This window comes from Triticum urartu, chromosome 1, assembly GCF_003073215.2.
Source record: "Triticum urartu cultivar G1812 chromosome 1, Tu2.1, whole genome shotgun sequence".
Taxonomy (NCBI): Eukaryota; Viridiplantae; Streptophyta; class Magnoliopsida; order Poales; family Poaceae; genus Triticum; species Triticum urartu.
Window position 1 is genome coordinate 574,022,944 of NC_053022.1, and position 25,148 is coordinate 574,048,091.

Sequence of the window (25,148 nt, forward strand, 5' to 3'; positions counted from 1 at the left end):
CTGGTGGTGGTGGCGATGGGCATGGAAGGCGTGGCGGACGCCGCTAGACGGGCGCGCCCAGACGGCATCGTGACCGGAACCTTACAAGCCTCTGTACTAGTATGCCACCAAGCAGCTCGCAACCCCCGCTGATATGGTTCCTTACATCGTGGACGTTAACCCTGCGTCCCTCTTCTCCTTAAAAAAGGTCGCGCTCGAGAAAAAGAGGGTGATAATACAGACAGTCCTTGCAGACGTGGAGCGTGTGAAAGAGCATATTCTCAATTTCAATAGATCGATCAAGGGTCATCGAGTGCTCAATCGGGACAGGGTATGGGGCCATTTGACGCTGACGGATGACTACTTTGCCCCCATTGCTCTATTCGCTAACAATTTTCGCTCGCGCTTTCGGATGCGAAAAAATGTCTTTGATCGCCTGTACCATGACGTTGGGTCCTTTGATGACTACTTCATCTTGCAGAAGGTGGCCATAGAAAGGATTGGATTTGTTGGTTACCGTAAATGCCAAATTTCATGGCGTTTGGACGTTTGAGGAGCCCGTGGCAAAAAATAACAAATCTGGCTTCTCAAAGAAACTTTCAAAAGGTGCACACAGTAGACCCGATTTTGTTAATTTTACCCCAAGCTTCTCAAATGTCCAAACACCTTGAAATTTGGCACGCTTCTAGAAAACATTATAAACTGTTATGTGTAAAACTTTCATATTTTTTGAAATTGTTTGCTATTTTTCTGTATTTACTGTTCATCAGATGCAGATGAGCCCGGGGACTGAATTGAATTTCGATCATATTCAAAAATGTTCTGCTTAGTTTACCGTTCAGCTATTTTTATTTGTCGTTTGTGATCTCAAGTTGTAGATTAAAAAATAAGTTCCGCACAACACAGCTCAACAACCTCAAACATAACCTCAATTGTTCGGCTAAGAAATCAAACAGACACACAAGTTGCATCTGCATGCATCCATCCTGGATGACCCATGGGACCTGATCCCCTCCTTATTTTTCCAAAACACATTCAGTGATGTCTCAAGAAAAAATAAAAATCAATGACTAAATGGTGCTGGCTCATTCCACCAAAGGTGGCATGCGGTAGAAGAAGGGAAGCCGGCAGGGTTCGCCATCTGAAACATGAAGAAGCCCTGCCTTTTCATACGACTCGACGCTGTCTGCCAGTGTATCCTCTAATTTCCTTGGTTTCCACCCCAAATTCTTCAGCTTATCCGAAGTCAGTGCACCCTTGTAATCCACGTCGACCATCCTGCAAACACCAAAAAGTGGTGGTTAAAATCCTTCGTAAATCGACTCTAAGGCAAGCTATGGCATGACGTTTGATACAATGGCACTTACTTGTCTGCATAACTGTAGCTAGGGTACATGCTCTTCATTATCTCCAGCAATTCCTTCAAGTCCATTTGGTCTAACGAGCATATGTACCTCTCATGTGGCCCTGCCTTGTTGTACAACAGGAGCAACGCGCCGGCTACGTCGCGGACGTCTACTATGGGCCAGAACTTGTTGTTCATCGTATCAGGGCCTCCTGCATCCAAGCAGTAAATCATATGCTCAGCATGTTGAACTTTGTTGGGCTGTGTGTTCTCAAGTTACACAGCAACAAATTGAAATTAAGACAAATCCCTAGCTTTTGTTTCAGTAGTACTGAATCTACCATGCACTTCCCAAAATATTGTTACCCTAGTGATAAATGCCAAGAACAACAGAGTTACAGAAAGCAAGAAAGAAATGCTGCATATTGCACTTGAATTAGGATTGCAACCTTTTATCATGTAGAGGAGGACCTTGCTGCTAGTGTTGAGCACCACATGCTGCAACAGAGGGCCGAAGACCAGACCAGGGCAGAATGTGATGACATGCAATCCGTTCTTGTCACCGTATTCCAGGGCTATCTCTTCAGCTTCGGTCTTCGCAAGCGAATACCAGCTCTGCCAACACAAACAAGTGTACATATTGTCGAGTTAGCGCTACCTCTCAGCTATCATCTCATCTTCAATTTAGAGCTCACTAGCTAGTGCAATGATTAAGAAGATGTCCCTTTCTTTGCATAATAGGTACTCCCTCCGTTTCGAATTACTTGTCGCAACTCGCAAGTATGGATGTATCTAAATGTATTTTAGTTCTAGATACATCCATTTTTACGACAAGTAATTTGGAACGGAGGGAGTAGATTTTAATCTCTTTGGAAACTTGGTGGTGGATGTACTATTGATCAGCAATTCCGAGTGCTCACCTTATTCTCCTTGCAGAACTCTTTGTCTGACCAACAGCTTTCATCTTTGACTTTATCTTCTGGCCAATCTGGATTGAAGCAAATACTGGCGGCAGATGAAACCAGAATGAGTTTCTCAACGTTCATAGCTGAGCAGGCCTTGAGTACATTCATGGTTCCCTTGACAGTAGGATCCATCATCTCTTTCTGCACAGTTGAGCAAGTTTATGAGTAACAGCAGAACAGCTAGCTTCTTAGTGAAAATAGAAGAACAAACAAACTAGTATTTTTTACTTTTGGGGGTAAACAAACTAGTATTACATGCACATGTATTTTTCTAAAAAATTTCTCTCACTTGTACTAATTAACACCAATTCTCTACACCCTACCAAACAACATACTCCCTCCATTCACTTTTGTAAGACGTTTTAGACATTTAAGACAACACCTAAAATAGTTCAATTTCAGTTGTCTAAAACGTCTTACAAAAATGAACGGAGGGAGTAGTTCATTTCCATTTACGCCACTCTGTTAATTTTTCATTCAAATATCTCCTTTAATTGTATATGAAGACTACTTGTAATGCAATTTCTACCATACCATGCAAAATATATACTAGTTCCACTTCCATCTTACCACTAAAACCTTTGGAACTTAAATTTCAGCTACTATAAAAAACGTTGGACAACAAAAATAGGACATGTTCAGGCCTTATGCAATAGTCATTTCGAACTCATTTTCTGGGCATCAAAATCCACTACACACAATTAATGTTAGGAAAAAACTGTAACGCAATTTGATGTAAATTTACTATTTACCAACTATCATATATCACAACCATAAACATTTCTATGGTGTTGTGGACGAGAAACTTAGGTCCGGATGGCAGCAAAGCCTAAGTAGAAGTGACAAGAATGCCGAAAGAAGTGATCAAGAATGAAGGCCCGATAAGCCCAAATCCAGATCATTTTTCTCTAGAATTGATCAAACTTAAACACATTTGGCTTGGGACAAATTCAGAACTTCAATTAGGAATATTTTGGAACGGATGTAGTACCTATAAAATTAGTCAACCGTAGCGCACGCTACATACATCCGGTTTGGATGACGGTCCAATAATAAGATATGTGTGTAGACATGTTTTTCTATTTTTGCCGATTGTGGCATTCTGTCCTGTAATTTTTACCTCTACTTTTTTCGGATCTTTATTCTACTCCTATAAAAATCTTAGTTGGTGATGATGGTGTGCCTGCCATCTTTCAACAGTAGCCGTCGGATCTAGATCTGAACCATACAAAGCAAACTGCTGCAGTTTTGCAAAAAGATGCCCGACACTTGTTTTCATATTTACAAACAACTCCTTGTCTCTCACAATCAGCCATATCTCTTCCCCACCACATCCAGAAGGCCACGGAACAATCTGTTGTGATGGCCGCTGCCGGCGCCATCCACCCTCAATCTTGGTGTTCCGTGCAATGCACGGGCATCTTAGACTACTCACAATGGGAGTAACATAGATAGTAACATCACATATATCTAGATAAAATAGATGATGTGGCAAGCAATAAATGAAGAAAGAGAGGAAATTAGTAACATAGCTAGTTACTAGTACTATGAGTAACATCACACATATCAATGCAAAATGTGTCTATAGCCTAATAAATGAATTGGTGTATGTTATCACACATATGTTACTCCCCACTGTAGAGGTAGTAACATAGACTAGTAACATGTTTATGTTACTACTCAATATTACTACCCATTGTGGCTAGTCTTACTAGTTTGAAACTTGAATATTCGGTTTGCATTAATAAATAGATGTGCACATCATGTGATGCAGAGGCCGGGCTACTCATCCATTTTGTAAAAAAAAAAAATTGACTTAGAATAAGCCGAACTTGTAGATCTCATAACTGAACAATTAACTCGTCCAATGCACTTCTTTCCGTCTAAGTTAATTTTTGTTCTTCAGATCTGCTTGAGTCGCTCGCATTAGTCCTCTTTGGAAGGGGAGGCTAGAAGTCCAGAACTACCTCCCACATTACTCCACTCCAGTGAGTGATAAAAGTACGACTAGGAGAAATCCTACACTGACAAGCTGGCCCAGGAGATGGGTGAACACTTGCCTCGGGGTCAACCATCTCCTGCTCGGGCACCGGAGTGGCGATGTGGAAGACGCCCTCGCAGCCGGCGAGCGCGGGCGTCACCGCGCCGTAGTCGAGCATGTCGGCCTTGAACACCCGCAGGTTCTCCCGAGCCCCATCCAGCTGCTCGAGGCACGCATTCTTCGGATCGCCTGGAAGACGAGCAAGAAGCAGGAGGTGAGCGTGCAGCCGTTACAGTGCCTACTAAGCTAGTGGCTACGTACGTGGGTCGCGGACGGTGGCGTTGACGGCGTAGCCGCGGGAGAGGAGCAGCTTGACGAGCCACGAGGCGATGTACCCGCCGCCGCCGGTCACGCACACGCGCGGCAGTGGCGGCGACGACGCCATCCCCGGTTGCCCTGTTGATATGTGGATGAAGAGCTTAAGAGCGAGAGGCACTGCATACAAGGTTCAGACAAGGTCAATAGGAGATGGAAGACGGGAGACGGGGGGAGTACAGCTCGAGATTCCTCATTGCTTTAAGGTTGCGGTAGATTCCTCAAAAAGAAAAAAAGTTGCGGTAGGTGGAAGCATCTATGCACTTGACGCGGCTCACTCCACCCAGCCCGCCCGCTGACAAGGATGGCCCACTCCTCCACGTGCAAGAGCAAGCACGCCCATCGAGATCGCCATGGATTAGATTAAACCAAGGTGATGAATTAAGTATACATACACTAGACTGCAAGATGCAGAGACTGACCATGCTCTAGCAAAAGACCAGTTAATTGACAACGCCTTCAATCACAGACAGGTCTGACCCAAGGGCGGTGCTAGCAGTAATACTCCCTCCCTTTCATAATATACCAGTGTCGAAAATGTTCTTATATTATGAGACAGAGGAAGTACTTAGTACTACAACCGTTCATTTCTAACACGATTTTCAATGCCATCAAACAACACGACGAGGAATCTTTCGGTATGGAATCTTATAGTAGAACGAACCTTGGCGCGATGTTCGATTGCATTGTTGGAGTGGACGTTGGATCTAAAGCCGAACTGATCTGTAAAAACTTAGAGAATGAAAACAGGCTAAACTCGAGCGTTGAAAAAAATGGTGCTCCAAAACTCAATATTTTTCTCGGTTCATTTTTCTTTTGCTTTACTTTTTTTAGAAAAAATTTTGACCTATTCATTTTCAATCATGGCAGTACAATAAATACCAGAAATAATAAAAATTACAGTCAGGCCCGTAGACCGTCTAACAACGACTACAAGCACTGAAGCGAGCCGAAGGTGCGTTGCCATCATCGCCCCTCCGTCGCCGGAGTCGGGCACAACTTGTTGTAGTAAACAGTCGGGAAGTCGTCGTGCTAAGGCCTTATAGGACCAGCGCACCAACAACCGCCGCAGATGAAGAATAACGTAGATCAGAAAGATCCAACCCGAAAACACACGAACGTAGACGAATAATGACGAGATCCGAGCAAATCAATCAAAGATAGATCCATCGGAGACACATCTCCACGGGCCCACCAACAGTGCTAGACGCACCGCTGGAACGGGAGCTAGGCGGACAGACCTTTATTTCATCTTTAGGGAGCCGCCGTCATCTCGTCTTCCTGAACAGGACACAAACCCTAGCAAAACTGAAAGAAACAATTAAAAACGGAGCCCTGCCGCGGACCCTTGCCGAGATCCACCGCGCCCCCATGGCCCTAGAGCCACCAGAGAAGAGGCGGATCTGCGGCAGCACCGGCGGGAGGTAAAAACCCTAGCTCTTTTTGTGGACAAGGAGGAGGCGGCGATTTTTTTATTTGCTTTACTAGTAACTGAAATGCATGTTTAGGAATTAGGAGTGGTGGCTGGCTCCATTAGTTCATAGGTTGATGTCAATTAATCTTACATAGACAACGGTGTATTTTGATGAAGGTTGAATATCAATGGTGTTTTTACTGTGAAGTATATGTATGGAAACAGTGTTAATATTCAACCTATTTTTCATAGACAACACATACAGAAAACAAAGGCTGCTGTCAAAAACAAAACAAAACTGGCAGGCTAGTAAAAATATTGCTTTTGTTATCATCAGGAAGTAATTCATCATTTCTCTTTGTCTTGCCCGTTTGCAACTTTGATTTGGCGCACATTTACAACTTTAATTTGGCACAAGATTCATGTTGTATATAATTTGCCTCAACCAACAAGTATATCAAAAAAAATTGTAAACTACTGTAATTGGGTGTTATTCACCCAGAACTGAAGGGACTAGGATATTAGATTTGTCGTGTTGTGCTAAAGATGAAATTAGTTACTGATGGTTAAACGATTAGGATGTTATGCATCATCCACTATTTGTCGGATTTTGGGTTCCGGTAAAACCCTTGAGGTTCGAACTCTGGGGTGCGCACGAAGATCTCCCCCCCTCTAGCTCACGCTCTCACCGCAATCTTAGAGCTAAGCGTGTCGAATTCGTAGAACAAAGGGACACAAGATTTATACTGGTTCGGGCCACCGATATGGTGTAATACCCCGCTCCAGTATGGTGTGGTGGATTGCCTCTTGGGCTGAGGAAGAACAGTTACAAGGGAAGAATAGCCTCCTGAGGAGAGGTACTTTTGTGCTTGGTGAGTTTGTGTGGATGAGGACGATCTGAATGGCCTCGGTTCAGTTTGGATCCTCCTTCCTACTGTGGTGGCTAGCCCTATTTATAGAGGCCCTGGTCCTCTTCCCAAGTGCTGGCGGAAAGGGATGCCACAACGGCCAAATTTGAAGGGAGACAACTAGTACAAGTTATCCTGACTAAGGATGGTCTTTGCCTGCCAAAGGCTCTGGTGGTGACGCCGTCCTGGGCTCCACGGTGACCTCCGTCCTGCCATCCTGCTGGTCTTGGTCTTGTTGCACCAATATGAAAACCTTTGACTGATGCCTCAGGACTCCTCACCTACGTCTGTCCCTTTAGCACCAAATAAAAGTGATATGTTGCAAAAATAATATCACTGAAAACAAATACTAATTCAATGAAATATTTTTCGATGACATGCATTAACATTTTTGCTAACCAAATATGTGGCCAAACTTTGACTCAAAATACAATAAGGACTAATAAACAAGTAGCAAAATCATTTTTCTGTAAAAGAGGATTACCCTCGGCCTCTGCATCTGAACAATGCATGCAACCATTTTATTAGTTATTCACAAAGACCTTATAAAGTAGTACATCAGGTAGTCTGAAACCACCATCTTAGCAACAATTGTCGCTACTCCTATCCACTTGATGAAGGGGTGCCGATAGTCCGAACCTGATACCAAATAGACATCGCACCAAAGCCTAACATCTAAAGCCGGAGACCCCAACCGAGCCACATACTGGGTTTTGGGTACAAACCGGTCCGATGCACTCTCATGTGTCGTCGCCCCCGTCTTCCACCAATCCATCTTCAGAGCAGAAACTAAAGCACCGACCTGGCCATGCCTTTGTATCATCGACGGCACCATGACGCCAGACAGCGTCCTCCTCCTGCGCGAATCTATCTCCGTGCATCGGACGCCGAGTCTCCACTGCGCCATGCCGCCAAGATCCGCCGCCATCAACGAGTAAGATGAAGCACCGCTCCACCAAAGAAGCCGTCCATTGGTCCCTCGAGCATGTGTACACCTCCAAGAATGGCGCCCTCAAGGGGGAAACGACATCAGAGCGCCACCGTCATCTGATCTGCTAATCTAGGGTTTCCCCGGGAGGTAGCGGATAGAGGTCTGGAGCTTTTCCACGGCGATGCCTTCAAGAAGGTAATGACACAAAAGAGCGCCGCCATCACCGGTCTTCGCAACAAGCGGAGAACGAGGTTTTCACCCAGATCCGCTCGATGAACCTCCATCTCGCATCGTGCACACGGACCACCACCGGTCTCTCGCACACCACAGAGACATGGGACGAAACCCTAGTGCCTCCGGAACTCTACTCTAGATGATGGTGGTATGAGCTTGTATGACGAGTGGATCAGCTGAGAGCGTGGACGTCAGAGTTGAAGAGGGCACCTCTAGTATGGTGTCGTAGTGGTGTGCGGTGGTGGCGTGTGTGGGATGGAGCCATGATGCCGAATTAAAATTTATGAGTGGACGAATTCAAACTTTATGAGTGGATTTGGGCTTCCTTGTTGCGGCCAAGGTCGACAACCAAGCGTGGGAAGCTTGGAGGCCAACGCAGTGGTTCTGGAGATGGTCATGGAGGTGACATTTCGAGTGCAGGGTGGCAGGACCCTTACAACATTGTGGATCTATGCTGACATGCTTGTATTAGCACATGAAAGCAATAACAACGACTCTGTGATGTGGTGGCTTTGGTTCAATGTTTATCTGTTGGGGAACGTAGTAATTTCAAAAAATTTCCTACGCACATGCAAGATCATGGTGATGCATAGCAACGAGAGGGGAGAGTGTTGTCTACGTACCCTCGTAGACCGACAGCGGAAGCGTTATGACAACGCGGTTGATGTAGTCGTACGTCTTCAGGTCCGACCGATCAAGCACCGAAACTACGGCACCTCCGAGTTTTAGCACACGTTCAGCTCGATGACGATCCCCGGACTCCGATCCAGCAAAGTGTCGGGGAAGAGTTCCGTCAGCACGACGGCGTGGTGACGATCTTGATGTTCTACCGTCGCAGGGCTTCGCCTAAGCACCGCCACAATATTATCGAGGATTATGGTGGAGGGAGACACCGCACACGGCTAAGAGAACGATCATGAAGATCAACTTGTGTGTCTAGAGGTGCCCCCCTGCCCCCGTATATAAAGGAGTGGAGGAGGGGAGGGCCGGCCCTCTCTATGGCGCGCCCTAGGGGAGTCCTACTCCCACCGGGAGTAGGATTCCCCTTTTCCTAGTCCAAGTAGGAGTCCTTCCATGTAGTAGGAGTAGGAGACAAGGAAGGGGAAGAGGGAAGAGAAGGAAGGAGGGGGCGCCGCCCCTCCCCCTAGTCCAATTCGGACTAGTCAATGGGGGGGGGGGGCGCGGCCTGCTTCTCCCTCTCCCCTAAAGCCCAATAAGGCCCATATACTTCTTCCCCCGTATTCCCGTAACTCCCCGGTACTCCGAAAAATATCTGAACCACTCGGAACCTTTCTGATGTCCGAATATAGTCGTCCAATATATCGATCTTTACGTCTCGACCATTTTGAGACTCCTCGTCATGTCCCTGATCTCATCCGGGACTCCGAACTTGCTTCGGTACATCAAAACTCATAAACTCATAATATAACTGTCATCGAAACCTTAAGCGTGCGGACCCTACGGGTTCGAGAATAATGTAGACATGACCGAGACACATCTCCGGTCAATAACCAATAGCGGAACCTGGATGCTCATATTGGCTCCTACATATTCTACGAAGATCTTTATCGGTCAGACCGCATAACAACATACGTTGTTCCCTTTGTCATCGGTATGTTACTTGCCCGAGATTCGATCATCGGTATCTCAATACCTAGTTCAATCTCGTTACCGGCAAGTCTCTTTACTCATTTCGTAATACATCATCTTGCAACTAACTCATTAGTTGCAATGCTTGCAAGGCTTTATGTGATGTGCATTACCGAGAGGGCCCAGAGATACCTCTCCGACAATCGGAGTGACAAAACCTAATCTCGAAATATGCCAACCCAACATGTACCTTTGGAGACACATGTAGAGCTCCTTTATAATCACCCAGTTACGTTGTGACGTTTGGTAGCACACAAAGTGTTCCTCCGATAAATGAGAGTTGCATAATCTCATAGTCATAGGAACATGTATAAGTCATGAAGAAAGCAATAGCAACATACTAAACGATCGAGTGCTAAGGTAACGGAATGGGTCAAGTCAATCACATCATTCTCCTAATGATGTGATCCCATTTATCAAATAACAACTCTTTGTCTATGGTTAGGAAACATAACCATCTTTGATTAACGAGCTAGTCAAGTAGAGGCATACTAGTGACACTTTGTTTGTCTATGTATTCACACATGTATTATGTTTCCGGTTAATACAATTCTAGCATGAATAATAAACATTTATCATGAAATAAGGAAATAAATAATAACTTTATTATTGCCTCTAGGGCATATTTCCTCCAGTCTCCCACTTGCACTAGAGTCAATAATCTAGTTCACATTGCCATGTGATTTGACACCAATAGTTCACATCATTATGTGACCAACACTCAAAGGGTTTACTAGAGTCAGTAATCTAGTTCACATCGCTATGTGATTAACACCCAAAGAGTACTAAGGTGTGATCATGTTTTGCCTGTGAGAGAAGTTTAGTCAACGGGTCTGCCATATTCAGATCCGTATGTATTTTGCAAATTTCTATGTCAACAATGCTCTGCACGGAGCTACTCTAGCTAATTGCTCCCACTGTCAATATGCATCCAGATTGAAACTTAGAATCATCTGGATCAGTGTCAAAGTTTGCATCGACATAACCCTTTACGACGAACCTTTTGTCACCTCCATAATCGAGAAACATATCCTTATTCCACTAAGGATAATTTTGACCGCTGTCCAGTGATCTACTCCTAGATCACTATTGTACTCCCTTGCCAACATCAGTGTAGGGTATACAATAGATCTGGTATACAGCATGGCATACTTTATAGAACCTATGGCCGAGGCATAGGGAATGACTTTCATTCTCTCTCTATCTTCTGCCGTGGTCGGGTTTTGAGTCTTACTCAACTTCACACCTTGTAACACAGGCGAGAACTCCTTTTTGACTATTCCATTTTGAACTACTTCAAAATCTTGTCAAGGTATGTACTCATTGAAAAAACTTATCAAGCGTCTTGATCTATCTCTATAGATCTTGATGCTCAATATGTAAGCAACTTCACCGAGGTCTTTCTTTGAAAAACTCCTTTGAAACATTCATTTATGCTTTGCAGAATAATTCTACATTATCTCCGATCAACAATATGTCATTCACATATACTTATCAGAAATGCTGTAGTGCTCCCACTCACTTTCTAGTAAATACAGGCTTCACCGCAAGTCTGTATAAAACTATATGCTTTGATCAACTTATCAAAGCGTATATTCCAACTCCGAGATGCTTGCACCAGTCCATAGATGGATCGCTGAAGCTTGCATATTTTTTTAGTACCTTTAGGATTGACAAAACCTTCTGGTTGCATCATATACAACTCTTCTTTAATAAATCCATTAAGGAATGCAGTTTTGTATATCCATTTGCCAGATTTCATAAAATGCGGCAATTGCTAACATGATTCGGACAGACTTAAGCATAGATACGAGTGAGAAACTCTCATCGTAGTCAACATCTTGAACTTGTCGAAAACCTTTTTGCGACAATTCTAGCTTTGTAGATAGTAACACTACTATCAGCGTCCGCCTTCCTCTTTAAGATCCATTTAATCTCAATGGCTCGCCGATCAATGGGCAAGTCAATCAAAGTCTATACTTTGTTCTCATACATGGATCTCATCTCAGATTTCATGGCCTCAAGCCATTTCACGGAATCTGGGCTCATCATCGCTTCCTCATAGTTCGTAGGATCGTCATGGTCAAGTAACATGACCTCCAGAACAGGATTACCGTACCACTCTGGTGCGGATATCACTCTGGTTTACCTACGAGGTTTCGGTAGTAACTTGATCTGAAGTTCCATGATCATCATCATTAACTTCCTCACTAATTGGTGTAGGCGTCACAGAAACCGGTTTCTGTGATGAACTACTTTCCAATAGAGAAGTAGGTATAGTTACCTCATCAAGTTCCACTTTCCTCCCACTCACTTCTTTCGAGAGAAACTCCTTCTCTAGAAAGGATCCATTCTCAGCAATGAATAACTTGCCTTCGGATCTGTGATAGAAAGTGTACCCAATAGTCTCATTTGGGTATCCTATGAAGACATATTTCTCCGATTTGGGTTTGAGCTTATCAGGATGAAACTTTTTCATATAAGCATCACAACCCCAAACTTTAAGAAACGATAACTTTGGTTTCTTGCCAAACCACAGTTCAGATTGTGTCGTCTCAATGGACTTAGATGGTGACTTAGATGGTGCCCTTTTAAACGTGAATGCAGCTGTCTTTGATGCATAACCCCAAAACGATGTTGGTAAATCTATAAGAAATATCATAGATTGCACTATATCCAATAAAGTACGGTTATGACGTTCGGACACACCATTATGCTGTGGTGTTCCAGATGGCACGAATTTGTGAAACTATTCCACATAGTTTTAGTTGAAGACCAAACTCGTAACTCAAATATTTGTCGGGTTGCCCAGTGGCTATATATAGCCCACCCCCTACAACCATAAACGGTTGGCTGCTCAGATTTAGTGCATGGCTTTTGTCGTTTGAGAGCAACCCACCTCGAAGCCTTTGAGAAAGAGAATACCTAGCGAGGAGAAAGCCCTAACCACCCAGAGCCAGAGAGAATTGGGCATCACTTAAGTCTTCTTGTCTGAGTGATCTGAAGACTTATTACACTTGAGGACTGTGCATCCTCCAGCCGGTTAGGTGTCGCGTTCTGAGCATCCAAGAGTCATTGTGGATTGCCGGTGAACGAAGTCTGTGAAGGTTTGGGAGTCTACCTTGAAGACTTACCAGAGTGATTGGGCGAGGTCTGTGTGACCTTAGCTCAAGGAGAATACGGTGAGGACTGGGTGTCCTGAGCTGCGTCTTCAGGACTGCGTGTCCGGGACTGTGTGTCCTAAGGTTTAAATACCTAGCCGCTCCAACTAGACGTACAGTTGTCACAGCAACTGAAACTGGTCCAACAAATCATTGTCTTCAATGAGTCACTGGTTTCATCTTCACTTCTCTTTACTTACTGTTACTCATTGTCAAGTCATTGCATGCCTGTTCTATCTTTTGTCTTCACAACGTGAGTGTATGACCTGTTTGGCTTCACAATATCTTCCTACCTGATCCTTACTACACTGCAGCTATTTGTCATTGTGCTTTCACTCTATTGAATACTTGACCATGGCTTGCCTAGTGTAGTCTAACTTCCGCTGCATAGTGATAGGCATATCTCTCCTGAATGTCTTCATAACTTCCACGTTTTGAAGACTTTCATAAAAATCGCCTATTCACCCCCCCTCTAGTCGATATAACGCACTTTCAATTGGTATCAGAGCAAGGTGCTCCCTTGTTCTGTGTGATTCGGTTTAACCACCTGGAGTTTTAGCTATGTCGACTGCAGGGATAATTAAAGTCTCCGCTGCGTGCCCCGTCTTCGATGGAACTGAATATCCCTACTGGAAGAATAAGATGCGCATGCATCTTGAAGCCATTGACGTTGACCTATGGTATGTCGTTGAGAACGGCGTTCCCAAGGCTGGAGAAGGTGTCACTGCTGCTGATGTCAAGAAATTCGTTCTACTGGACTCTACTGCCAAGAATATCATCTGTGGTCATCTGACCAAGTGACAGTATGGCCGTGTGAGTGCTTTGAAGACATCCAAACTGGTCTGGGATTGGCTCTCCAAGGTCAATGAAGGCATCTCAACCCAGAGAGATCAGAGAATCAGTGTCCTTCGCAACCTCTTCAACCGCTTCAAGCGAAATGACAATGAGAATGTCCAGCACACATTTGATCGACTCACTGACATCACAAATGAGCTTCAAGCCCTCGGCGCCACTGAGATCACCAAACATGAAATCGTCAAGACGCTGCTGAGATCACTTGATAGTTCGTTTGACATCCTAGCCCTGATGATTCAAGAACGTCCTGATTTCAAGACACTCGATCCGTCTGACATACTCGAGAGGCTCAACACACATGAGTTTCAGCTTTCTGAGAAAAGAGATATCTACGGTCCAAACTATGGGCGAACTCGTGCCCTGAAGGCAAAAGCTGTTTCCTCACCTGAAGAAGAATCTGACAGCAGTTCTGATGATCCTGAAGACATTGGAAGGGAACTTGCAATGCTTGTGAAGAAGTTCCAAAAATTCACCAAGAAGAAAGGCTTCAGAAAGTCTTCACGATCAAGCTCAAGGAATGATGAAGCTTCTGCTCATGACTACAAGAAGAAAACATGCCACAAGTGCAAGAAAACTGGACACTTCATCTCTGAGTGTCCACAGTGGGACAATGAGAACAGAAGGAAGAAGAAGAGCAAGGAATATGACTCTGACGACAAGAAGAAGAAGAAAATACTCAAAGTCTTCTTCCAAGTCTTCCTCAAAGTCTTCATCACACAAGAAGAGCTCATCTGGCAAGGCACGTGCGTTTGTTGGCAAGGAAATAGATTCAGAGGAGGAGTCCGCTTCTGAGGAGGCAGAGGTGGAGTCTGAGGAGGAGTCTGATTCTGGCATTGCAAGTCTGGCTACAGCATACGTCGCCAAGTCCATCTTCAACACTGAAGACAATGACTTCATCACCGACACCGATGCAAATGACAAGGACTACTCCACTCCTACCTACTGCTTCATGGCACGCGGTGCCAAGGTAAACACACGCACTACTCGCTATCAAACATCTAGTGACGATGACTCTGATTGTGGTTCAAAACCCAGCTACAAAACACTTGCTAAAATTGCAACTGAACAACAGAAAACTATGGAACATATTCAAAAACTGTTAGACAGAAGCGATGATCTGTTGGGTGCTGAAATGACTCGATCTGAATCCTTAATTGAAGACATAAAAAATCTTCACGTTAAGTATCAGGAACTTGAAGATCGTCATGATACTCTCTCAACAACTCATGAAAAGCTTTCCTATGATTATCTTCAAAGGAAGCAAGATCTTGAGAAAGTGACAGCGGCTCATGAAGATCTTCAAAAGGAAAACGAGTCACTTCGCACCAAACAGATCAGTTCCGCTCAGGAAGGATTTGAACCACCATGTCTTAAATGCATTGAGCGTGATAATGCTACTTCTGTTGCTGAATATTCTGCTGCTGCTACTGTTGCAATATCTTCAACTGTTAATGTGGTAACTAACCCCTCTGCTGAGGACACCACTGCTATTACTGATGAGAATGCTAGGTTGAAGACATTGCTTGAAACAGGGATGTACAAAAGTCTTAAAGGGCATCAGACATTATGTGATGTCCTCAAGAAGTAGATTCTGAACCGAAGCCCTAGGAAAGAGGGTGTTGGGTTCGTAAGGAAAATGAATGTAGATGGCTCTTACTAGAAAACTGAACAGTACCCCAAAACCAAGTGGGTTGCTGCAAAGGAACCTTCAGCAGATCCATCCAATCTATCCGGCTTCACTTGTGCTAACCCCATTATCATTGATGAATCCTTTGATGCAAACTATGTACTGTTTAAGAATCAGAATGGTGAAGTGTTTGCCAGGTACATTGGTACTAACTGCAGGAATGGACCGCCTATGAAGAAGATCTGGGTTCCGAAAAAGTGTCTGGAAAATCTTCCTGTGAATGTCTTCATGACACCTCACATGAAGAAGACAAACCTCAGACCAAAGGCTTCATACAGACAGAGGACTCACCTGAGTCGCACTAACGCAAATGTTTTTCAGGGAAACCATACTCAGGCATATGAATATGAGAGCGGTTCATCAAACCGCCATGTTCATATGACCAAGAATTATTCTGCCTATTCTTATGAGTACTATTGTCCACCTGCTAGACTGTTTGCTAGGGCTCCAAAGCCAAAATTCTCAGATGCTGCACTTAGACTTATTGCTTCTAAGCCACCCTTGAAGATGTGGGTGGCTAAGAAAGCTTGACTCTCTTTTGCAGGGAAAGGTCTCCAGCAGAAAACCAAAATCTTCTGACGCTATTGCTGGGGACCTTAAACATCTTGTAGGGCGCAAGATCAAATGCCCGAATGGCATTACTATGTACTTCGTTCCTGAATCGCATGCTACTCTCCCTATTAGTCCTAATCTGGATCTAAGTTTTCATAACCCACTGGTTCGTCAAATGTTTTTGCTTCACAATGCTCTTGGTGAAGCCTATCCCCCTAACTGCACTGTAGGGTACGACACCAGCGTCTTCAAAATGGATTATTGACAGTGGGTGTACAAATCACATGACTGGCAAAAGAAGCCTTCTTATGGACTCAACCTTACGTCCATCCGACAAGAGCCACATCACATTTGCTGACATTGGTAAAAGTAAGGTATTGGGTCTAGGTAGAGTTGCAATCTCAAGGGATCAACACATGGATAAAGTCATGCTTGTTGAATCCCTTGGCTTCAACTTAATGTCTGTCTCAATGCTTTGCGATTTGAACATGATCGTAATATTTGGAAAATATCGTTGCCTGGTACTAATGGAATCTGACAAGTCTCTAGTGTTTGAAGGGCATTAGAAAGATGATTTGTATGTGGTAGATTTCTCAGCAGGGCCACAGCTTGCAGTATGTCTTCTGGCAAAAGCTTCAGAATGCTGGCTTTGGCATTGGAGGCTTGGGCATGCTGGCATGAGGAACCTCCACACCGTTGCAAAGAAGAAGCATGTCATAGGCATCGAAGGCGTCAAGTTCAAGAAAGATCACTTATGTGGTGCCTGTGAAGCAGGGAAGATGATGAGGGCAAAACATCCCTCGAAGACAATCATGACCACTACTCGACCCTTCGAACTGCTTCACATGGATCTTTTTGGTCCCACTCACTACTCAACTTTTACCACTACTGCTTGCCTCTATGGCTTTGTCATTGTTGATGATTACTCTAGATATACTTGGGTGCACATAATCCTTTACAAGACTGAAGTGCAGGATGTCTTCAGACGCTTCGCCAATCGAGCTATGAACAATTATGGCGCCAAGATAAAGCACATCAGAAGTGACAATGGCACTGAATTCAAGAACACTGACCTTGATACATATCTTGATACCTTAGGCATCACACATGAATTCTCAGCCCCGTACACGCCACAGCAGAATGGCGTCGTCGAACGCAAGAACAGAACACTCATTGAGATGGCCAGAACGATGCTAGATGAATACAAGACTCCAAGAAAATTCTGGCCTGAAGCCATTGACACTGCATGCCATACAATCAATCGTGTTTATCTTCACAAGCTTCTGAACAAGACATCTTATGAACTCCTAACTGGCAAGAAGCCAAATGTCAGTTACTTCAGAGTATTTGGCGCAAGGTGCTGGATCAAGGACCCACACCACACCTCAAAGTTTACACCAAAAGCACATGAGGGTTTTATGCTTGGATATGGAAAGGATTCGCACTCCTACAGAGTCTTCAATCTCTTTCATTAGAAAGTGGTTGAAACAGTGGATGTGCGGTTCGATGAGACCAATGGTTCATAAAGAGAACTACTGCCAAATGTGCTAGATGAAGTTCCATCTAGTGAATCAATCAAGCTAATGGGAACTGGAGAGATTATACCTTCTGAAGATCATCCTGAAGAAGAACTTATCATCTCAGCACCTGATCCACATGAAGACAATGCTCAGCCTGAAGACATTCCTCCCAACAACAACACAGATCAGCAAGAGCAAAGTCTTCGCCCTGTACATCCTCGTGTTGCCAATGAAGTGCAGATTGACAAAATAATTGACAGCATCAATGCACCTGGTCCACTCACTCGTTCAAGGGCAACTCAGCTGGCAAATTTCTGTGGGCACTTCGCATTCGTCTCAATTGCAGAACCCAAGAAAGTTGAAGAAGCCTTCATGGAACCTGAATGGATTCAAGCTATGCAAGAAGAGCTTCAACAGTTTGAGCTGAACAATGTATGGAAGCTGGTTAAGTGTCCTGATCCACGGAAGCACAATATAATAGGCACCAAATGGATATACCGCAACAAGCAAGATGAGCATTGTCAAATTGTCAGAAACAAAGCTCGTCTCGTTGCTCAAGGATATACTCAAGTGGAAGGCATTGATTTTGATGAAACATTTGCTCCTGTGGCTAGACTTGAAGCCATACTTATACTGCTGGCCTATGCAAATCATCATAACATACTTCTATATCAAATGGATGTGAAGAGTGCCTTTTTCAATGGCAAGATTGAAGAAGAAGTGTATGTTGCACAACCGCCTGGGTTTGAAGATCCAAAACATCCTGACATGGTATACAAACTCAACAAGGCACTGTATGGCCTCAAACAAGCCCCTCGGGCCCGGTATGACACACTCAAATACTTCCTGAAGAGCAAAGGCTTCATACCTGGTTCCCTAGATCCCACTCTCTTCATGAAGACATATGATGTTGAACTGTTTGTGTGCCAAATTTATGTGGATGACATTATCTTCGGCTGCACCAATCAGAAGTACAGTGAAGAGTTTGGCTATATGATGCAAGAGCAATATCAGATGTCTATGATGGGGGAGCTGAAGTTCTTCCTCGGTCTTCAAATACGACAACAACGCAACGGGATCTTCATATCTCAAGAGAAGTATCTCAAAGAGTGCCTGAAGAAGTTTGGTATGCAAGACTGCAAAGGCTTCACAACACCAATGCCAGCCAAACATCATCTGGGTCCCCACGACAATGGTAAAGAGTTCGATCAAAAGGTATACCGCTCCATGATTGGTTCTTTGCTTTATTTATGAGCATCTAGGCCAGATATTATGCTTAGTGTTTGCATGTGTGCTCGATTTCAAGCGGCACCAAAGGAGTCGCATCACTTAGCTGTGAAGCGAATTCTTCGATATTTGGCTCACACTCCAACTCTCGGATTATGGTATCCAAAGGGCTCAGAGTTTGATCTGGTTGGGTTCTCGGATGCTGATTATGCTGGTGACAAGGTTGATCGGAAGTCTACATCAGGCACATGCCACTTTCTGGGACGATCACTTGTATGTTGGTCTTCAATGAAGCAGAACTGTGTATCCCTCTCCACTGCTGAATCTGAATACATTGCTGCTGGATCTTGCTACGCTCAGCTTCTGTGGATGAAGCAAACCCTCAAGGACTATGACATTCATCTGAAGCAAGTGCCACTTTACTGCGACAACGAAAGCGCCATCAAGATTGCCAACAACCCAGTTCAGCACTCGAAGACAAAGCACATAGAAATTCGTCATCACTTTCTCAGAGATCATGTTGTGAAGGAAGATATTGATATCATACACGTCAACACTGAAGAGCAATTGGCAGACATCTTCACCAAGCCCTTGGATGAGAAGAGATTTTGCAAGTTACGGTGTGAGCTAAATATTCTGGAATCCTCAAATGTCCTGTGATCGGGCACACATCCTAACACTTATGCATATTGATGACTTAGATGTGCAACACACGAAGTAACGTATATCTTCAATCAATGAAGACATACATTCTAAATGTGAATACATTAATGTGGAATTTGACTTCGGAGCGCCACGATAATTGTGCGCCGTGTCTGGGTCTAATACTTCCTATACGGTGGGTAACGCCACCACCAAACGTTCTATTTTGAAGTGTTTCACTCATGGCGTTACCTTGCAATGTCTTCACATTTGGTTTGGCTTCAATCTCAACATGTCTTCATGATTATCTTCACTATGTTGATTATATATATATATACTAGTGTTCTGTCCTCTACAGCATTCACTTATAGCTATGTCTTCTTGTTTGAATCTTTTAAACTAAGTGAATGTGATCGGACCCTAACCTCTCTATGCTTTCTATCTCAAATTCTATCTCTCCAAGTCATATGCATTCTATTGAAACTGTCGAATGTCTTCTCTGCGCCCTTGACAGCCGAAGACACAGAGACAACCTTTAAGTCCATTTTCAATGCTCATTTATCCACATGACATCCGGAGAAGTAGGAACGACCACCCGACAATCCAGGCGTGCGTGGGACGTGGAACAAACCCCAAAATTCCGCATGATGGCCACGTGTCACTCAGATGCGAATCGCCAGGGGCACCTGTGTAATAGCGCAGTGCCGCCCCTGTACCTATAAATACACATTCACCGCGGTCATTATCTCTTCTTCCACCCTCGCACGAACCCTAGCGCCACCGCTAGCCCTCGACGACGCCGGCGACGAAGCGCTTCGCTGCCGCAACCTCTCCGACGCCGTCTTCACGCCGATCATGGACATCGTCCTCTCCGCCGTCGCTGTAGGTGTTCTCCGTCGCCAAGTTAGGGCACGGAAGATTGAACTGCTCGGCCTCATCTCCCACTCCGTCTAGCAGTTCCCAGTGTGGTAAATAAAACTTCTTTTTACGGCCCCTTTTGATCCCATGGCTTTGTTACTTTCTACCATAAGAAGTTTCTATTCACACAAGTTAGATCTCTCATACTGCATCTCATAACATGCCTAGTATATTCACTTGTGCTTCACAAAGTAGTTAGATTCCTCACTTGTACTGATGTGTGGATTCGTACAAATATGGAACCAACTTCTTATCTATGAGTGAATGTCTTCGCACGATGAGGTCAATGTCTTCTAAACTGATTTATCTTCAAAATCTTCTGAGAATGCATATGACCTCTTCCCCTTCCTCGCACCTTAATGCTGTCACATGTACATGTCCGTGGGAGAATCCTTTGGTTCTCATAGTCTGCATTCATTTGCAGAATTCTTACAGCATCACATAAATTCTCCTGAAGCCAGTTCCTGTTGGTCCAGCAAGAGAAAGCCTTTGAAGCCTTTGCACGTCTTGAAGCCTTTCAAGTTAAAGTTTATGGCTTCAGAGAAAGCAGCAAGGAAGGGGGGCAGACAACGTCGTGGCGGAACGTCCAGAGATCTGCCTGATGAACTCGCAGAAATGTACAAGACAGATCCTGAAGAGGATTACAGTCAGCGCAAGACCCGAATCCAATGGATTCGACGCTATTGGGCAGAACAATGGTTCAAATACCGCTTCACAACCCAAGAGTATGCTGAGAAAAGTGCCATCAAAAGACCGTGGGGAGACATCCTATACAAGAATCTTCTACCCAGGTCCAGAGATGAAGCTATTGCCCAAAGCTTCTATCCATGCATGGTTCGTGGACCACAGCCTGATGATGCATATCCGTCGTCACTACTCCGGTGTCGTGACGACAATCTGTTCAAGCGCAACTTCCAGTTTACCCAAAACTCAGCGAAGCAGAACAAGAAGAAATTTGGGTTAGACTTCAACCCTGGTCCCTCAGCACCAAGGGCAGATGGCACACGAGAAGCAGAACCCAATGTCATCGGTCCGTATGCCAACCTTGAAGGCCTCATTACCCGCATCTTGGTTCAAGGGACTGCAGTGAATGAGCCCCCAGCTGACTCTGAATCAGAAGAAGCTCCTGCAGTGCTGAAGCCAAAGAAGATGAAGAAGCCTAAAGCTTCAAAGCCTGCCTCTTCACCGAAAATCTCAAGAGCGAATCCACTTGCAACTGCACCTCCTGAAGACAGTGTGCAGTCTGAAGACATATCCCGCATCTCAAAGCCCCAGAAGGCCAAGGTGCCTCTGCCACACAGCGGCCAAGAGCTCACAGCTGCTGCCATTCTGCGCAATGATGACATTGACCTGTCAAGTGATGAAGACCTAGCAGATGACGCTCTTGAGCAACTCATCAAGAGCAAAGAAGAAGCAGAAATCTTCAATGATCTGCCGCTCTTTGACGTCACCATCATCCACAACTTTATTGACGAGTGGTTTGACATGCCCAACATCAGCTTCGATGATCTACAGCTACCCATTGGCCTCAGTGTCGCCTTCCATGGCGCCATTGCTTCAGAACTAGCCATCGCCCAACGCGTTGTTGAGCTGAAGCAGAAAATTGACTATGAAAAAGCTCAGTTCAAGAAGCATATGGCCCAGCTCAACGTGCAAGATGTGAAGAACTTCAAAATCATGATGCACGAGCTCAAGGAAGCTTTTCTGAAGAAACGTGCTGAAGCTCAAGGTTCGCGTGAGCGCATGAAGACTCTGGCTGACAGATGTGTGCAAGCCTACAATGAGGCTGAAAAGCGCAAGGCACTTGGGCATCCTGGCATCGACCCCAGGATGGCCGCAAAGAAGAAGAAGCCTGCTACGGCTGAACCTGATGCACCAAGGCAAGAAGCAGTTCCAATTGTCTTCCCAACTGCAATAACTGGCTCGAAGCCAAAGAGCAGGTCAACAGCTTCAGAGCTCAAGAAGACAAGGACTGCTGAGGCTGAAGCCAGGAAGAGGAAACACTCTGAAGCCTCTCCTACCGCCCCCTCCAAGAAGAAGAGGAAGATCAAGAAAGCTCGGGCTGCTTCCACAGAGCCCTTGATAGTTGAACCCATTTCTATGGTTCATCCTGACGCAGAACGTCAACTGACAGTTCATGAGCCTGCTTCCACAGAGGCTCCTGAAGCTGAAGACATTCCAGCAGCTGATCCCATCGCTGCTGAAGACATTGGTCATCTTGACAATGTAGAAGATGGTGCAGTCCTTCCTCAGTTTGAAAACAACGAACTCATCAGCATTGGTCGTCCACTGACGCCAATTGCACAAGATGCTTCATGGGTGGATCGCCCACAAGAGGAAGAAGACTATGAGGCCCAGCCCACTCCACCTCCACAGGCGTCGTCTGCATTCCGTAGGCTTCGCAAAGGTCCAAGGCCTCAAGTCTATGCTGAAGACATTCCGGCTGCATCAGCCGCAGAAGAAGAAGCAGTTCTCCAGGAGAATGTGCTTGTGTCCGACCCTGCAGCTCGTCAAGTGGAGGATGAAAACCGTGAGGCTGCCACATTCACCAATGAAGCTAATGTGGAGCCCTCCCCAACAAAGGCATCAGAAGACAACGAAGCCACTGATCCTGCCACTTATGTTCCTAAGTCTGCTGCCGGTCCTCAATTCGACTGTCATGTTGAGCACAGGCCTCAGGTCCAGAAGCCAATCCCAAGACAGGTTTCCAGGTCCTGCATCAGCACCTGGCTCCTTCAACATCAATGGCTTCAGGGCAGACAACACGTTCTTCAATAGCTCCAGGAACCCCTACTCAAGGGAAAGGATATCATCTGATCGGTTCTGGAGCTATCCTCAGCGAAGCTATTACTCTTGCATACTGTACAACCAAGGTCGCATCTTCCCACACAAGCGCCTTGACGTTGAAGCTATAGCTGGTCTGCCCTGTCTAGAAGAAGCGTTGGATTGCTTCAAGCAAGTGGGTCTGCTGCAGTTTGTTACTGATGAAGAGCATTGGAATGAAGAGCTGCTGCTACAATTCTATGCCACACTTCACATCAAAGGGTACAGCAGAGATCCGAAGACTTGGGTCCTGGAGTGGATGACTGGCAACGTTCATCATGAAGCCAATGCATTTGATATCATTGAGCTCACTGGCTTGCCCACTCCTGGCGATCTCTTCGAGCAAGGCTGTCGGCGCATACTGAAGCTATTGAAAGCATCTTTCAGAGGCCTGAACCTAATATGAGTCAGATGCTCAGCATGATGAAGCCATTGCCCCAAGATGCTGCTTATCCCATAGAGTTCTTCATTGAAGACCTTGAGTATCTGCCAAGAACTATCTATCACATCATAAGGCGGACTCTCTGGCCCATTAAAGGACCTCTCCAAATGCCAAGATTGAGGGTGCAATGAAGACTTTGATATTCTATATCCTTCATGGCAAATTCTTCAATGCACAGGACTTTTTCATACGCCAACTTGCTGCATCAGGCTCTGATTTGTTTGGATTGAAGTTCTACGCCCCTTGGGTAATGCGGCTGATCAAACTTCACTCTGCTATCTCGTATCAGCCCTCAGCCCGCAACCATCGTATCTTCTTACCTGATGTGGATACCTCTGCTGAAGCCATCTATCCTGAACCTGCCAAGCAACCTCTAAGTCTTCAGAATGCAGAACACCAGAGCTTCACTCAAAACATTGAAGGAATTGAAGCAGTCTCTCGGGTGTATCCGTTGGCTGGCACTACACGTGCACCACGCCCTGCTTCCACTGAAGCTACTGACAGCACAACTGCTCCAAGACCCAAGAAGCGCACTCGTGTTCTCAGTGATCGAGAGCTTCTTGTGGCCCTTCATCAAAAACAGGATAGGCATCATGACTGGCTGAAGCGTCAGATGAAAAGCCTCTTGGTGGATGTTAATCACCTTCGAAATCTTGCCACCAAGAATGCTTTCGTTACCCATGAAACCTGTCGTCGTACATGGAAAGGGCTATCGATGATGTGTTTTGAAGCTGATCTTCAAGAGGATGGCTTCACTGAGCGATTCAAGTTTGACACCACTCCTCCAAGAAGGGCTGTGATGCGAGGCACACCATCACTTGAAGACTCTGAGTTCTCTTCATCTGCTGCAACAGTGACTGCCCGAGTTATTGAGGATGAAGACGATGCTACTTCACCACCACCCTCTTCAGCACCGCCAAACACCACCAACGACCCTGCTGCTCATGGGAACGAGTGGACACTCTATGTCTTCAAACCTTTTTGGTCCTTACTGACAAAAGGGGGAGAAGCATATGGGTTGATAGTCTTCAAGCGGGTCCATATGGGCGGGTGCTTTATATTTTGCTGTATTTTGCTTCGTGCTTACAACTCTCGTTTTGCTTCATTTGGTTCTTTGAGTTGTAACACTAAAACTCGATGGTCGTCTGCTACTTGTTTGCCACCTTGTTTTGCGAAGATAAATTCCGCATGTGCGACGATAAATTCCGCACTTAGCTCATTCTGCAGACGTCCATTTTCCATTATGCATGTCATTATCTTCATATACTTTCACATGCATAGTGGATTGTCATCATAAGTTGAAGTGGATCTCCACAAGTACAACCTGCCATGTGCATTTGCATTCCAAAGGCAAATTACTTATATGCACATCTTCAGGGGGAGCCCTTGCATCTTATGAAGACAATTCCCTATCCCTTACAAATTTCACAGATTATATTCCCCGTTGAAAACTTCAACTAGTTTGTCATCAATCACCAAAAAAGGGGAGATTGTAAGTGCATCTAGTGCCACCCCTAGTTGGTTTTGGAGTATTGACGA

At 45.0% G+C, this 25,148-nt stretch overlaps 1 protein-coding gene across 1 annotated transcript; it reads right to left on the minus strand.

Annotated features, from left to right (window-relative positions):
• Positions 1-844: 844 nt before the first annotated feature.
• Positions 845-4,813, minus strand: LOC125540341 (cinnamoyl-CoA reductase 1-like). Its single transcript, XM_048703954.1, has 6 exons — positions 4,592-4,813; positions 4,350-4,519; positions 2,245-2,430; positions 1,774-1,939; positions 1,347-1,536; positions 845-1,257 (listed from the first exon to the last, which is right to left on the minus strand). The coding sequence occupies exons 1-6, from the start codon at positions 4,713-4,715 to the stop codon at positions 1,065-1,067; spliced, it is 1,029 nt and encodes a 342-aa protein (XP_048559911.1). The 5' UTR covers positions 4,716-4,813; the 3' UTR covers positions 845-1,064.
• Positions 4,814-25,148: the final 20,335 nt, after the last annotated feature.

Bases quoted from the DNA above. Each gene is read 5' to 3' on its own strand.
- LOC125540341 (XM_048703954.1), bottom strand. From the start codon at position 4,715: ATGGCGTCGTCGCCGCCACTGCCGCGCGTGTGCGTGACCGGCGGCGGC. The intron at 2,431-4,349 runs GCAAGTGTTCAC...TCAACTGTGCAG, and splicing joins AGGAGATGGTTGACCCCGAG to AAAGAGATGATGGATCCTAC. The intron at 1,258-1,346 runs GTAAGTGCCATT...TGGTGTTTGCAG, and splicing joins AGCTACAGTTATGCAGACAA to GATGGTCGACGTGGATTACA.